General features: G+C 46.1%; 2 protein-coding genes across 3 annotated transcripts in view; one reads left to right on the plus strand and one right to left on the minus strand.

Moving 5' to 3' along the window:
- The window catches only part of SNRPA (small nuclear ribonucleoprotein polypeptide A), a 752,186-nt gene that overhangs the window by 493,656 nt on the left and 241,193 nt on the right, over positions 1-17,337 (minus strand). The gene's annotated exons all lie outside the window — the stretch shown is intronic.
- Positions 7,543-17,337, plus strand: part of BCO1 (beta-carotene oxygenase 1) — a 42,470-nt gene continuing 32,675 nt past the window's right edge. Inside the window, exons 1-2 of one of the 2 annotated variants that reach the window (XM_080644367.1) lie at positions 7,543-7,814; positions 13,082-13,210. In XM_080644367.1, the coding sequence (XP_080500493.1) occupies positions 7,724-7,814; positions 13,082-13,210 (220 nt within the window). In that variant the 5' untranslated portion in view covers positions 7,543-7,723. The remainder of the gene's footprint in view (positions 7,815-13,081; positions 13,211-17,337) is intronic. The other variant, XM_080644368.1, reaches the window with a different exon arrangement.

Below are 17,337 nucleotides of genomic sequence, written 5' to 3' on the forward strand. Positions count from 1 at the left end.
AGGCTTACCTAAAAAAAACAAGAAAAATTAATAATAAACTCATTAACCTTACAACTTACAGAATTAGAAAGAGAAAAACAATAAAAGCCCAGAGTAAGTCGAAGGAAGGAAATAATAAAGATTAGAGCAGAAATAAATGACATAGAGACTAAAACAAAAACAAAAAATCAATGAAACCAAGAACTGGTTCTTTGAAATGATAAAAAAGATTGATGAACCATTAGCCAGACTCATTGAGAAACAAAGAGAGGACCCAAATAAATAAAGCTAGAAAGAAAGTGGAGAAGTAAAAACTGACACCACAGAATACAAAGAATTGTAAGAAAATACTATGAACAACTATATGCTAACAAGCTGGACAATGTGGATGAAATGGAAAAATTCCTGGAAAAATACAGTCTTCCCAAAACTGAACCAGGATGAATCAGAAAACCTGAATAGGCCAATAACAACTGATAAAATATAACAACGGGTTTAGATGGCTTCACATGGGAGTTTTACCCAACATTCAAAAAAGAACTAACACCTACACTTCTCACACTATTTCAAAAAATTCAAGAGGACAGAACAATTTCAACCTCTTTTTAAGAGGCCAGCATTATCCTAATTCCAAAACCAGATAAAGACACTATAAAGAAAGAGAATTACAGGCCAATATCTCTAATGAACATTGACACTAAAATCCTCAACAAAATAGTAGCAAATCAGACCCAGCAATATATTAAAACTAGAGGCCCAGTGCATGAATTTGTGCACAGGTGGGGTCTGGCCGGCCCTCCTTGATTGGGGCGGATTGGGCCTGGGCCAGCCAGGGGGAGGGGCCACGGGAGGTTGGCCAGCTGTCCCCGCCCCCGATCGGGCCAGTTGGCCGGCTGCAGTTCGTGTCATAGCAACCAGTTGTTCTGGTCACTTGGCTTTTATATATATACTAGTGGCCTGGTGCACGAAATTTGTGCATGAGGGGGGGGTTCCCTCAGTCCAGCCTGCACCCTCCCCAATTAAGGACCCCTTGAGGGATGTTCGACTGCCAATTTAGGCTCAATCCCACAAGGGTCAGGCATAAACTGGCGGTAGGACATCCTTCTCACAATCTGGGACCACTGGCTCGTAACCACTCACCTGCCTGCCTGCCTGATTGCCCCTAACCCCTCTGCCTGCCTTCCTGATCGCCCCTAATTGCTCTCCCTTGCTGGCCTGATCGCACCTGCCTCTGCCTGCCTGATTGCCCCCAACTGCCCTCCCCTGCCAGCCTGATCACCCCTAATGGCCTCTGCCTCGACCCCCACCACCATGGCTTTGTCCAGAAGGAAGTTGGACATCCGGAAGATGGCTGGTTGACCCAGTCTAATTAGCATATTACCCTTTTAGTAGTATAGATAGATTATATAGAATAGGATTGCTTAAATGGGGGGGGGGAGCCTTTTTCATCAGGAGGAGATGCTCTTGGCAGATAAAAATACATAATTTCTATATCTGGACTGATAGCCAGCCATATGCACTATACTGCCAAACTGGTCATTAAAAAAATTGAACCACTTTCTTACACCTTACACCAAACAGCTATTGTCCTTAAAACCCCTCCTCAGCCCACACCTTAGGTTCTGCTTTCTCAGTTCATCCAGATTAGGTTTTGATTGGTCGGTTTCTTTTATTTTTTTATATCCTTTGTTTTGATTGGTTGGTTTCTATGCCAGTCAGTGTCAAAAGTTCCGCCTCCTAGGCAGCCATTGGCTCCTCACACTTCACCAGATTTGGTTTTGATTGGTCGGTTTCTATGCCAGTCAGCGTCTCTGGGCCTATCAATGGTCCTGATCAGAGAGGTGGTGCTGATCAGCAGCCCCAGCAGAGGCCTGAGAGAAAGAGAGGCATAGCTGCTGGCCAGGCCCAGAGCTAAAGAGAGAGACAAGTGCTGATCAACAGCTGCCACGGAGGTTACAGATCAGACCCTGCTTCTCTCTCCCCGGGCCTCTCTCCGGGCCTGATCTGCAGCCCCTTCAGCAGTCAGCACTGGGTTGGGGTGCCTGTAGCTGGAGCAGTCAGTGCCGGGTCACCACGGAAACCCAGCACTGACTTCTGGTTGGTTGAGCCTTCAGTTGTTTTGGATGTTACAGACCCTGGGTTTTTATATATTAGGATATGACCATACACCATGAACAAGTGAAATTTATTCCAGGGTTGTAAAGCTGGTACAATAATAGCAAATCAATAAATATGATCCTATCTAATAAAAGAGTAATATGCAAATTGACCATCACTCCAAGACATAAGTTGGCTGCCCCCATGTGGTCAAAGATGGCTGCCCCTATGTGGACACAAGATGGCTGCCACAAGATGGCCTGCAGGGGAGAGCAGTTGTGGGCAATTAGGGGTAACCAGGCTGGCAAGGGAGGGCAGTTGGGGGGGACCAGGCCTGCAGGGGAGAGCAGTTAGGGGTGACCAGGCCTGCAGGGGAGGGCAGTTGTGGGTGATCAGGCCAGCAGGGGAGGGCAGTTAGGGGTGACCAGGCCAGCAGGGGAGGGCAGTTAGGGGCAATTTGGCTTGCTGGGGAGCAGTTAGGCGTCGATCAGGCTGGCAGGGGAGTAGTTATGGGTGATCAGGCTGGCAGACAGAAGCGGTTAGGGGCAATCAGGCAGAGTCAGGCGAGCAGTGGGAGCCAACAGTCCTGGATCGGGCCTAAATGGGCGGTTGGACATCCCTCAAGGGGTCCCAGATTGGAGAGGGTGCAGGCTGGGCTGAGGGACAACCCCCCCCCATGCATGAATTTCATGCACCGGGCCTCTAGTACATTACATAAACAACTTGAAAGACAAAAGTCACATGATCATATCAATCAATGCAGAAAAAGTATTATACAAAATCCAACACCCATTTTTGATAAAAACTCTCAGCAAAGTGAGAATAGAGGGAGCATATCTCAACATGATAAAGTCCATATATGACAAACCTACAGCAAACATCATACTCAATGGGCAAAAACCATTTCCCCTACAAACAGGAAGAAGACAGGGATGTCCACTTTCACCACTCTTATTTAACATAGTACTGAAAGTCCTAGCCACAATGATCAGACAAGAAGAAGAAATAAAAGACATCCAAATTGGAAAGGAGGAAGTAAAACTTTCATTATCTGCAGATGACATGTACATAGAAAACCCTAAAGACTCCACCAAAAAACTATAGATTTAATAAATTAATTTGGCAATGTAGCAGAATACAAAATCAACACCCCAAAATTGATGGCTTTTTAATGCATCAATAATGAATTCTCAGAAAGAGAAACTAAAAAAACAATCCCATTTACCATTGCAACAAAAAATTTAAGATACTTAGGAGTAAACTTAACCAAGGAGGTAAAAGACTTATACTTGGAAAACTACAGGATGTTGAAGAAAGAGATTGAAGGATATTCTGTATTTATGGATTGGTAGAATCAACATCATTAAAATGTCCAGACTAACCAAGGTGATCTGTAGATTCAATGCAATCCCTATTAAAATTCCAACAACATATTTCACAGATCTAGAACATATACTCCAAAAATTTATATGGAACCAAAAAAGACCCCAAATAGCTGTAGCAATCTTGAGAAAGAAGAACAAAGTTGGAGGAATCACAATACCAGATATCAAGTTAGACTACAAAGCCACCGTAATCAAAACAGTCTGGCACTGGCATAAAAACAGGCATATAGATCAATGGAACAGAACAGAGACCACAGAAATCGACCCAAGCCATTATGCTCAATTAATATTTGACAAAGGAGGCAAGGATATACAATGGAGTCAAGACAGTCTCTTCAATAAATGGTTTTTGGAAAATTGGACAGATATATGCAAAAAAATGAAATGAAACTAGACTGCCAACTTACATCATACATAAGAATAAACTCAAAATGGATCAAAGACTTATACATAAGTTGGGAAACCATAAAAATCCTAGAAGAAACCATAAGCAGCAAAATCTCAGACATCTCTCATAGCAATATGTTTACAAATACATCTCCTAGGCCCTAACCAAGAGTCTAACCAATTGAGCTACCCGGCCAGAGCTGATAGCACTTTTAAAGGGATGATTAAGTTAAAATGAGTCCATTAGGTTGGGCCCTCATCCAATCTGACTGGTGTTCTTCTTTTCTTTTAAAATATATTTTTGTTGATTTCTGAGAAGAAGGGAGAGGGAGAGAGAGGGATGGGAGAGAGAGAGAGAGAGAGAGACATTAGTGATGAGAATCATTGATCAGCTGCCTCCTGCACGCCCCCTACTGGAGATCGAGTCCGAAACCTGGGCATGTGCCCTGACCAGGAATTGAACCGTGACCTCCTGCTTCATAGGTCGAAGTTCAACCACTGAGCCATAGTAGCTGGGCCTGACTGGTGTCCTTATTAGAAGAGGAAATTTGGACACACAAAGAGACACTAGGGATGCAGGCCCCCAGAAGGAAGGCCATGTAAGGACACAGTGAGAAGAGGCTATCGGCATGCCAAGGAGAACAGCCTCAGATGCCCTGCCAACATTTTGATCTTGGACTTCCCAGAAATGTAAGTAAATAAGTTTCTGTTGTTTAAGCCACCCAGTCTGTGGTACTTTGCTATGGTAGCCCTACAAAACTAAGACAGATAGATATCTATCATTATGATCAATATATTATCACCATCTATATATATAAAAAGCCAGTGACTGTAACACTGTAAGGACTGGAACAACTAGTTGCTATGACGCCCACTGCTGCCCGTGAACCAGCCTAAGTGGGGGGTGGGGACTGCCGGCCAACCTCCTGAGGCCCCTCCCCCCAGCCAGCCCCTCCCCTGATCGGCCTGCCCCACCCTGATCAGCCCGAAGCCCTTCCCCCTGGCCAGTCCCACCCCTGATTGCCCCCCACCCCAATGGGGGCTGTGCCAGCTGGCCAACCACCTACAGCCCCTCCCCCAGCCAGCTCCACACCCCATTGGCCCCCACACTCTAATCAGGGGCAGGGCCGGCCACTAACCACCCATGGCCCCTCCCCCAGGCCACTGGCCCCCGATGGGCCCCCCACCTCATTTGGGGGCGGGGCCAGCCAGCCCACTGCCCATAGCCCCTCCCCACAGTCAGCCCCACCCCAAGTCAGCCCCCACCACACCAATTGGGGGTGGGGCTGGCCGGCCAACCTCCCATGGCCCCTCCCCACAGCTGGCCCCACCCCCAATTGGCCCCCCTACCCTAATGGGGGGTGGGGTCCGCTGGCCAATCGCCCTCAGCCCTTCCCCCCAATTTAATTGGGCCCTGATCGGGGTGGGCCAGCCAGCCAACCTCCTGCCCTCTCCTCTTCTTGACAGGCCAAGCCCCAATCTGCCCCAATTGGGGGTGGGCCAGCCGGACCCCACCTGTGCACTGGGCCTCTAGTTATTAAAAAAAAAAATCCTTATCTCTGAATCCTTGTTCCCAGGGTGCAGATGGGACCTAAATGAAGAGAGCTTGCCTTGGTACCTCAGTATTATGTAACAAGGCAATGATATCAACTAAAGACTGGCTCTCTCATGGTCCTCCACTCGTCAACACAACCACCTGATACTTCATTCAATAAAAATCTAGCAAACATCCATCATGCACTGGGGCTGTGTGGAATTGTCACAGATTATGGTACACATTGAAGTCAGACTGCCTGGCTTGGCTTCCTAATTCAATCTCTTAATAGCTGTGTATCCTAAGACAAGTTGGTTATCTTCCCTGAGCTTTCTCGTCTCTAGAATGATGCTAAGAATACCCATCTCATACGATTATGTAAGGCCAGAGCGAGCTGGTACATGTGAAGTGCTTTGCAAAGCACTTGACTCAGAGAATGAGCTCAATGGTTGGGGGGGCATTGCTTTTCTGAAGACACAAAATGGACAAGAAAGGAGAACATGTCAGTTTTCATTTATACTTTTAATAAAGGAGAATGTCATGTTTTCATTTATAATTTCAATATAATCCTCCCAACAAACCTGTGACATAGGTATTGCCATCCTGTTTTGCAAAGTGAGGTTCAGAGGGATCATGTGGCAATGATCACCGAGTTTTTAAATTGCAGGGTTGAACTCCCAAACCAGGTCTTCTGACTTCTAAGCCCTGAGCTCTTTTTTTCTGCACCAGAGCGGCTGCCCCTGGTGGTGTGCTTTTTTTCCCCTGAGCCCGCAGGGTATGCCAGATATTCTCATTTAATCCTCACAAGGATGCAGCTTTCACAACCTGGGAATAATAACCCTGACATGGATACACATGTTTAGACCAGATGGCAGAATAAACTGGCAAGTATTACGGGGCTTAATGGAAAATGTAGGTCAAAGGGAAGTGTCTTCTGAGAGAAGGGGGCAGAAAAGGGAGGCAATAACATTGATGGATAACTGTTTGGGGCCAGGTGCTTTTGCCAGATCCTTGATCTACAATAACCTTGAGATTTTGATATCATTATGCCCCCATTTGACAGTTTAGGAAATAGAGGTTCAAAGAAGACAAGACACACAGAAAAGGGAGCAATGTGAATCCGGCATCAACACAAGTTTGTACATCTGCCCCTGGATCTGGGCTTCTCAATGTCTGCTGCACACGGAGCGTCATCTAGAGACATTTTTCGGACATTAAGTGGCTGGGTTCCATCTTCAGGGATTCTGAATCATGGGTCTGGAGGGGGGCCCAGCCAGGTGAAAGGAATGTGCAGCCAAGAGGGAAGCACAGCCAGCTGCTGTCGGGACTGAGCTCTGAGCTACTGGAACACAGTCTCCGCCCAGGCCTGACAGTAATTCCACTCAGCAGCTGCACCACCCCCTTTCCTTAGAGAGGGCGTGGCTGGTTCTTCCTTTAAGCAGCACAAGTTAGATGAGTTCACGAATTTATCACCCAACATTCACAGTAACTGAATATAGATTTTAGGCAATGGCATCGCATCACGATGCACAAATATCGGGAGACCCTAAAATCAAATTCAGGCATCGTTTCTCCCTCTTGATAGGCCAGGAAGTTGAGCTGAAGTTTGTTTTTTGTTTCCTTCATTTATTGTTTAAATGGGTACATAAAATATTTTATGTTTATTTCTCCAAAAGAGAAATACGAATTAAGTTGCTCTTTACGTATGATTTGGGGGGTGGGGATGGGGAGTGGGGTAGGAGGCTCAGCAACCTTTATTTAAAACCAAACCAAAAAGTCCTTTCCCGTCTCTGCAGAACTTCTCATGATGTGCAGCAGGAATTCACATGATTAGCGTGCTCTTGGCACCTTCTAATTCCAGGTGTCTTTTTTTTTTCTTCTTCAAGACAATATGAGCGCTTATCATTGATTCCAGGTGTCCTTGATGGTCCTGACAGCCTCTCTCCTGATTATAAACCACCCCCAACCCCTGGTTGGATGATTTCAGACAGCATACCCAAGCCAAATGCACTGCTAAATTATCTCTCCAATCTAAGCCCAGCAGAAAAATAGCTTTTCTCGGTTAAACCAAAAGTGGAACTGGAAAGAGCGAGACAATACGAGGATTAAAGATTAACTAGGATACGTGGCTGGGGAATTGACCTTTGACCAAACCTAAGTAGCCCAGATGCAGCTTCCCCTGGTAGGTGAAGAGATACCAGGTCCTCAGAGAGGGAAAAGCAAAGGGAGAAACAGGGCGCGCTGGGAGGGAAGCTGCCGGAGAGCAGAGAGCACGAGGGGAAGGCAAGGAGGAGCCTGGGAGCAGTCTCCTTGAACACAGAGGAGCGTCTGTTCACTGTCAATGTCACTCTCCCTCGGGGCCCGTGCGATGGATGTACTATTTGGCAAAAATAAGAAAGAACAACTGGAGCCCGTGAGGGCCAAAGTGACAGGTGAGTGTTTTGTATAAATGATTGGCTCCTCTTTGATGTTTAGATGTATGCTTTTTTTTCTGCTTATTATGAGTTATTTCTGGAAAATAGTTTCTGGGAGAAAATGACCCATAATCCAGACACGTCTCTGTGACAATCTAGGTGTGCTTTTACGTATTACTAGAGGCCCGGTACACAAAATTCGTGCATGGGGGTGTGTGGGGGGGTGTCCCTCAGCCCAGCCTGAACCCTCTCCAATCTGGCACATCCCTCTCACAATCCAGGACTGCTGGCTCCCAACTGCTCACCTGCCTGCCTTCCTGATTGCCCCTAACTGCTTCTGCCTGCCAGCCTGATCACCCCTAACCACTCCCCTGCCAGCCTGATTGATGCCTAACTGCTCCCCTGCCAGCCTGTTTGCCCCTAACTGCCCTCCCCTGCAGGCCTGGTCCCCCCCAACTGCTCTCCCCTGCAGGCCTGGGTCCTCCCAACTGCCCTTCCCTGCAGGCCCAGTCACTCCCAACTTCCCTCCTCTGCTGGCCTGGTCACCCCTAATTGCCCTCCCATGCAGGCTTGATCACCCCCAACTGCCCTCCCCTGCTGGCCATCTTGTGGCAGCCATCTTGTGTCCACATGGGGGCAGGATCTTTGACCACATAGGGGCAGCTATCTTGTGTGTTGGAGTGACAGTCAATTTGCATATTGGTCTTTTATTAGATAGGATAGAGGCCTGGTGCACAGGTGGGGGCCAGCTGGTTTGCCCTGAAGGGTGTCCCGGATCAGGGTGGGGGTTCCCTTGGGGCATGGGGTGGCCTGGGTGAGGGGCCTGTGGTGGTTTGCAGGCTTGCCACGCCCCCCAGCGACCCAAGCGGAGGCCCTGGTATCTGGGATTTATTTATCTTCTATAATTGAAACTTTGTAGCCTGGAGTGGAGCCAAGCCTCCTGCTCGCTCCATGGCTGCAGCCATTTTTGTTGGGATTTATTTATCTTCTATAATTGAAACTTTGTAGCAGAGGCCAAGGCAGGCCAGGGCTGCTGAATCTTGGCTTCTTCCATTGCCGTGGCAACTCAAGCCTCCTGCTCTCTCCAGCTCCGTGGCTGCCGCCATTTTTGTTGGGATTTATTTATCTTCTATAATTAAAACTTTGTAGCCTTGAGTGGAGGCCTGGGCCCACCAGGGTTTGTGGAAAGCTTGGCTTCCTCCATTGCTGGGGAAACCCAAGGCTCCTGCTCTCTCCGTGGCCGCAGCCATCTTGGTTGGGGTTAATTTGCATACTCGCTCCTGATTGACTGGTGGGTGTGGCTTGTGGGTGTAGGGTGTGATGGTTAATTTACATATTACTCTTTTATTAGATAGGACTAGAGGCCCGTTGCAGGAAGATTCCTACAATAGGGCTTCCTGCGATGGTCTGCTTCCCTTCCTTCTCCCCTGCCCTGCCTGCTTCCCTCCCTTCTCCCCCACCCCGCTTGCTTCCCTCCCTTTCCGCAGCCCCACTTGCTTGCTTCTCCGCAGCTTTGCTGCCTTCTGCAATGCTTGGCTTCCTTCTACGCTGTCTTCAGTCTTCACTCTACTCCTGGATATGCAAATTAACCGCCATCTTGGTTGGGTTAATTTGCATACTTGCTCCTGACTGGCTGGTAGGCGTGGCTGGTGGGCATGGCTTGTGGGTATAGCAGAGGTACGGTCAGTTTGCATATTACTCTTTTATTAGATAGGATAACTCAGTTTCCAAGGAGAGGGAACTGTCCTCACTATTTCCAGGAGAAAAGTCCCAGGAATGCTGCATCTGGCATATATACAACGGGATTATTCTGCAAAATTTGGACCATTCCAACTGGGTGCTGTATTTGTGCAAATGTGTGTATCCTGAATTAATTTCAAAGTGGTGCGAGAAGTGGGGTGAGTTCCCACTCCTGCACGTGCTCACCAGAGAGCACGGAGAACCTGATTTGATGTCCTCTCAGATACCACAGGGGTGGTTTGGGCATAGAGTGCCTGCAGAGCCAAAAGACCCATTCCTGTGTCTCCTTTATTTCTCTGGCTTTCTCCTCTTCTGCATTGCAACTTGACTTTCTGGTATCGTCTTGTTTAGATTCTACATACAGGCTAGTGACTGTGTTTGAACTCTAGGGTACCCAGCTGGTCGCTTGCTCGGTGTTCTGAGAACAGCGTGTGGGGCAGCTCAGGCTCACGGGCAGGTTCATCTTTGCAGAAATTAACTGGATGTTTTTCACGAGGAGAGGAAAAACAGTGAGCGTTCTTTATGAGGAAGGTCAGATTGGAGCTTTTCAGCTGAGAATTTGCCTTGGAAATTGCATAGTGCTCAATAAAGGTTGTCTCTATTTTATGTCTATGACATTAACTCTATGCTCCAATTCACCTCTCACCTGCTCCTTCTCCTGTGTCCTGGGTGTGTGTGAAGAGTCCCCCCAAGGGGACTTAGTTTCCCAAGGCAAGAGACTTGTCTGGCTTTTTTTTTTTTAATGCTCCCCTCCCCTTTCCTCCATATTTAGTCCAATCCTATCAGTTCTGTCATCCAAGTCTCTTTGCTGTCCACACTCCATACCACAGCCAGAGACAACTTTCAAAATCCCAAATCTGAGCATATTTCATTGGTATGAGATGTTCAGAAGAGGCAGATCCTAAAAGACAGCAAGTAGATCAGTGGTTGCCCAGGGACTGGGGCTGGGGAATGGGAATGATTAATGGGTGGGTACAGAGCTTCTTTTGGGGGTGATGGAAATATTCTGGAATTAGATAGTGGTGATGGTTGCACAATATTGGGAATATACTAAAAACCCCTCAATTATACACTTTAAAATGATGGATCTTATGTTTTGTGAATTTTCTGAATAAAAAAAAAATTGCACCCATCAGCAGACAAGTGGATTAGAAAACTGTGGTACATCTACACAATGGAATTCTACACTGCTGTAAAAAAGAAGGAATTCTTACCATTTGCAACAGCATGGATGGAACTAGAGAGCATTATGCTAAGCAAAATAAGCCAGTCAGAGAAAGATAAATATCACATGATCTCACTCATTTGTGGAATATAATGAACAACATAAACTGATGAACAAAAATAGAGCCAGAGACAAGAAGCATCGAACAGACTGTCCAACCTATGAGGGAAGGTGGGGGTGGGGTGAGGGGGTAAGAGATCAACCAAAGGACTTGTATGCATGTATATGAGCAAAACCAATTGACACAGATAGTAGGGGGGTGAGGGCTTGTGCTTGGGGATGGGGGTGGCAGGGGAGAGGTCAATGGGGGGAAAAGGAGACTCATGTAATACTTTAAACAATAAAGATTTTTTTTTTTTAAATATTGCACCTCGGCCAGCATGCCTCAGTAGTTGAGCGGCAACCTGGGAATCAGGAGGTCATGGTTCAATTCCAGGCCGGCATGTGCCCAGGTTGCAGGCTCAGTCCCCAATGGGTGGTGTGCAGAAGGCAAGGTGATCGATGTTTCTCTCTCATTCATGTTTCTATCTCTCTATCCTTCTCCCTTCCTATCTTTCTAAAACAATAAAAACATATATTTTCTGTAATTGAAAAAAAAAATCTGATCCTGCCCTGGCCAATGTGGCTCAGTTGATCAGATCATCGACCTGAACACCCAAAGGTTGCAGGTTTGATCCCTGGCTGGGCGCATGCGGAAAGCAACCTGTCGATGTTCTCTCACATCAATGTTTTTTTCCTCTCTTTCTCCCCCTCCCTTTCTCTCTAAAATGGGTAAGCATAACCTAGGATAAGGATTAAAAAAAGCCTGATCCTATTGTTCCCTGTTATAACTGTTAAAAGTGTCCCATTCTTCTGAACATAAAATCAAAGCCCTTGGAGTATGGTCTTGTTGACCTTTGTCACTTGGCCCCTGCTTACCTCTCTAACATCAATACTTACGATGTTCTCACTCAAAAATTACAGCCCAATCTCACTCAACAGCTGGCACATCGCCAGGTCTTTGGACTGGTCTTTGATCTCTTGGTTTGGGTTCTTCCAGAGACAAGCATTCAGGTGTAAGTAGTTTATGTGGGACTTGATTCCAAGAAATACTGGGAGGGAAGCCAAAAAAAGGAGCATTGTCAAGACACTGACCCCTGGGAACCATTGGAGCTGAATCCTCTGGGCACAGTATAACACTTGCCTCACATTGTCCCAGCTCAGGGCAAGGAAGTGGTGGCATTTGACCCTCACTCCCCACCCACTGATGCCTCCGGGGGACAATAGCTCTCCAAGGTGCTTCCAGCTTGTCCAGCACACGAGCAGAGCAGCTCCCTGGATGAGAACAAAGCCCTCAAGGGAGGTGGGTGAGGACCAACATCATCTGCTACAACACTCTGTCTTTGGAGCAGTGCTGTCCAATAGGAATACAATGCGTGCCACATGTGCAATTTTATTTTATTATTTCTTAAAATATATTTTATTGATTTTTTACAGAGAGGAAGGGAGAGGGATAGAGAGTTAGAAACATCGATGAGAGAGAAACATCAATCAGCTGCCTCCTGCAACCAAGGTACATGCCCTTGACCGGAATCAAACCTGGGACCCTTGAGTCCGTAGGCCGACGCTCTATCTAACTGAGCCAAACCGGTTAGGGCCACATGTGCAATTTTAAATTTAATAATATCCACATTCAGAAAAGTAAAAAGAAACAGGTGAAATTAATTTTAGTAGTACATTTTATTCTACACACCAAACATATCCAAAATATGACCAGTTTGACATGTAATCAATATTATAAAAATTGCTAATGCAATATTTTATATTTTTTCATAGTCCTTTAAACCCAGTGTGTATTTTTTACTTACAGCGCATTTCAGTTCGGACTAGCCACATTTTAAGTGTTTAATCGCCACATGCGGCTGGAGGCTACCATACTGGATTGCACCGGTCTAAAATGTTCTTTCCTCAGGCCTACTTTCCCTCAAGTCTCATCCAAGTTGCTTCCCCTAGGAAGCAGCCCTCACCCTACTGCACTCCCCTCACCCCCTGGCTGAATCTAGCATTGCCTTAGCACAGTTTATTTGGACTGTCTGTTCATTCTTCTGTCTCTGTCTCTCAATGGATGGAGATCAACTTAAGGACAGGGGCAATGCCTAGTCATCCTGGTATCCGCAGTGCTGGCACCACATCAGGCATATGATACACTTTCTGGAAATGAGTGCTAGGTAAATGAATGGATGTAGTGAGTGGTATGGCCTCAGTTCCTTTCCATGTCCATTTCTCCTAGCTTTTGGTTTAGACATGGAAACTGGAAACTAATCATTCTTTCTCTTAACAGGCAAGATTCCAACCTGGCTACGGGGAACACTGCTTCGAAATGGGCCTGGGATGCACACGGTGGGGGAGACCAGATACAACCATTGGTTTGATGGCCTAGCCTTGCTCCACAGCTTCACCATTAGAGATGGTAAAAGCACTATAGTAGTTTTCTATATACTGTAACAAATGACCATGAATTTAGTAGCTTCAAATAATACAAATTAAATATTTTTCATAGTCCTTGAAGTTGGGAGTGTGAAATGGGTTTCACTGGGCTAATATCAAGGTGTTGGCAGGGCTGAATTCTTTCAGGGCTATAGGAGATAATCCATTTTCTTGCCTTATCCAGCTTCAGGAGCTACCAACATTCCTTGGCTTTTGGACCCATCTCCCTCTTCAAAGCCAGCTCTCTCTCTTTCTGTGTTTCTCTCTCTCTCTCTCTCTCTCTCTCTCTCTCTCTCTCTCTCTCTCTCTCTCTGATTCTATAATCACATATCCTTCTCTGACTCTAACCTTCTTATCTCCCTTTTATAAGGACCATTGTGATGATCATCCTCCCTCTCAAGATCCTTACCTTAATTATACATATGAAGTCTCTTTTGCCCTGTCAGGTAATATATTCACAGTTCCAGGGACTAGGACATGGACATCTTGGGAGATGATTATTCAGCCCACAATAAGCATAAACCTCCCTGGGAAGGTGGCGAAGGTTCTTTTTCAAAGAGTTCAACTTGCAAAATAGTATGTATTCTCTATAAGGTGGGCAACCACAGGCAGAAGATTACAGGCTTTGGAATCAAACATGCATCAACTCAAAATAGGGGGCGTACAGAGCTGAAAAGATCAAAGTCGAATGTATTGCTCAGGAGAGCCATATCACTCAAGTAATACATTCAGTAGCTCTCTCTGAGTGGACGTGGAATATAGGGCAGAAAGTAGAGAGTGCCACAGATAAGGCGAAATTCTGAGTTCAGGGTACTGGCTCAAGAAGTGGATTATAGCCCTAGCTGGTTGGCTCAGTAGATACAGCGTCCATCCACAGACTGCAGGGTCCTGGGTTCAATTCCCGTTAAGGGCACATACCTCAGTTGCAGGCTTGATCCATCCTCCGCCCTGGTTGGAGAGCGTGTGTGGAGGCAACCAATCAATGTGTCTCTCTCACATCGATGTTTCTCTCTCTCTGTTTCTTCCTCTCCCTTCCACTCTCTCTCAAAATCAATGGAAAAATATCCTCAGGTGAGAATTAACAACAACAAAAAGTGGAGTGTAAACTCTTTGCTGTTGGCCACTGGATGGTTTATGTCACAGCAGCATGAGCTGAGTTCTCCAAGAGGTCCAGGATGGCTTGCATGAATGAGGCTTTAACAGGTTCAGGGGCACGTGGTGGGAAAATTCATGTTCAAGAACTTCAGCTCGGTGACCTTTTTCTTTAACCCTGTGTTTTTGCCTGGGCGATCTGTGGTCACTCACCTCCCTTGGCCTCATCAGTGAAAACAGCATAATCATCCTCCCTGGAGAATTGTTGTGATGCTTAGAAGGATAGATGACTAGCAAGGGCCTGACACCTGGGAGACGCTCAGTAGATTAAAAACCATAATCACTATTTCTGGGTTTGAATCCCAGCTCCACCATCCTAGCTAACATGCACCTATGTTGTGTGACCTTGGCCAACTTACTGACCCTCTCTGTGTCTCAGTCTCCCATCAGCAAAATGGAGATATAGCAGTAGCATATCTCATAGAGTTGCTGTGGAATTTAAAGGCATTAATATGTGTAAGGAGCTTTGTATAATGTCCAGCATATAATATGTACTCAATAAACATTAACAATTATTTTTTGCATAACTACTATTTCTTCCAAGCCAGTCAGCAATTATTGACTCTGTGCCAGCAACTTGCTCAAACATTTCAGGAATGGAGATAATATGTGTGAAAACCATGAGCTCTGTTTGCAAAAACTTAGACATTTTACTCAGACTCAGCTGCAGAGAGGGTGGTTCCATATTTCCTGATAGCCCCAAGCTCTAACAGTCTCCTCCTTTTCTAGACAGAAGTCACCAATGATTCCGGGGGAAATAAATGCTGTGCTGGATGAAGTGCATAAATGGTGGCTTCCTTTCTGTGAGGCTCTGCCATATCTCTGTGGCCATATCTGGTGCTCATGCTGATGCTGTAGGAGGTGTTCTGGTCCCCTCTTTGCAGGTGCAGAAATGGAAACTAGAGAGGTTGAGTGACTTATCCAAAGTCAGGCTTGTGTTGTCTGGAGTTTAGTTTGCAGCCACCCCCCACCCCCCACACACACCCCTACCTGAGAAATAGCAGATTGCTTAAATGGCCCCTTCACAGCTTACCAAGCAGTAGCTCTGGCATCCTTCCATAGAGACCTCCAGGGACAAGGGAACCAGCAGGGAGTGCCGAGCCATGGCTGTCTTATGGAAGCATGGGATAAATAGGAGGCAAATGACCAAAGTTATCCTATGCTGTTTAGAATTTCTAAAAGCTTCTAGTAGGTTTTCAAACTAAAAATTCATTGTCAAAGATAAGAAGTTATTTTGTATCCTTTTATGAGATGGTCAGACAGGTGTGACCACAAGAGCAGACACAGAGAGGCTCAGGAAACAAAGGTAATTATACTTACAGGTCCTAGGGACAGGAGGCACAGTACATCACACAAGGCCACATGGGAAAACACCAGGGTGGCCAGGAGGCAGAAGACAGGACAGGGGAAATGCTTAGGCCACAGCCTTTATTGGGGTTTCGAGGGAAAGACAGGGCAGGATTGGCTCGTTATGAATGATTCAATGGACTTTGGGCTATGGTGGTTGTCTTTGGCTGCCTGGCACCTAGCCCTGGGATGGTTAAGGCAGAGGAATATTCTCTCCTGGGGTGTAAGAACCAGATAGAGCCTCCTGTCTTCCATCTGGTTCTGAATTAGTTTGCATATCAAAGACATGCTACCTCTAAGAATTGGCTAGTCTAGGGAGGACAGTGTCTCCCCAGCCAGAAAGGTATTTTAAGATGTCAAGACATCATAATACACCTGGATGCATTGAAATGATGTAATTGTATAAATGGTGCAACAGTAATAAAGTTAAATGATTAGAGAGAATAGATATAATACAGTAGCATGAAAGACAGTTTTATTCGTAATTTGGAACTGGATGGAAAGTGGGAAGTATGGAGAGTACACCCAGTTTCTTCCCTTGTCCTGCCCTTGCCCAGAGGGGCACTTTAAAACTCTTCATGGAGCTGAAATGACACAAACGAAGTAAGATTGTTTTGGTAAAAGGAAGCAATCCTTTCCCACCCATCTCTTCAATACTCACTGCAGGAAGTGCTTGCTGGCCATTGGCCTAAGTGCTTCAAGCCCATTCACACCTCAGCCCTCACTATAGTTTCTGAAGTAGGTAGTATTGTTATTATCTCGATTTTACAGGATAGTGAGAGTCTAAGGCCAGAAAGGCCAAGATTCTTGTCCAAATGCACACAGCTAAGATGTGGTGGTGGTCAGATAAAAACCCAATACTCTCTATATCCAGAATCCCAAGTCCCAATCATTATGCACTTCTGCCCCCATTACCCCATTCTGCCAGCTACCATCTCTCCCCGACTCCCCAGCCCAGTCCTCTTGAGCCTGCCAGATTGTCAGTGTTGGTGTGGCACAGTCTGGCCTCATCTCCTCTCCCCTAGAACTCTCAATGGCTCCCCATTGTCTAACAATGTAAATATAAACCAAAAATGGTAAATATACTATCTAGGACTCAAGAGGGCATTCACTGAGCGAGTGGGGCTCTTGGATTTGTAGAGAACACAAAGTCAGCATTTCTCAAAAGGTGGTTTGTGAGCCTTCTGCACTGGAACCCCCTGGGATGCGAATTAAAGGTGCAAACACACACACACACCACCACCACCACCACCACCACCTTCAGAGATTCATAATCCTGAAAGTAGGGCCAGAGCATCTGTTTCTAACATGTTTCTAAGACGTTTCCCAGATGACCTTGAGCACACAGAGGTTTGAAAAGCCTCCACCGAAGACCTCCAGCCTATATCTGACCACTGCCACATCTTAGCTGTTTGCATTTGGACAAGCTTATCAGGGTGTTGTGAGGTGGCGCTCAGACTCTTGACATTTTTAAAAGCACCAGGTGATTCTAGTATACAGCCATCATGGAGAACCTATGTTATGCCAAACGAATAAGACTTTGGAGCAAGAAAACAAAAAGACAGAAAAAGGACTTGTGGCCTTCAGCAGAGGCCCGAGAAGTAATGCTTT

This window comes from Plecotus auritus (genome assembly GCF_963455305.1).
Source record: "Plecotus auritus genome assembly, chromosome: 10".
NCBI lineage: Eukaryota > Metazoa > Chordata > Mammalia > Chiroptera > Vespertilionidae > Plecotus > Plecotus auritus.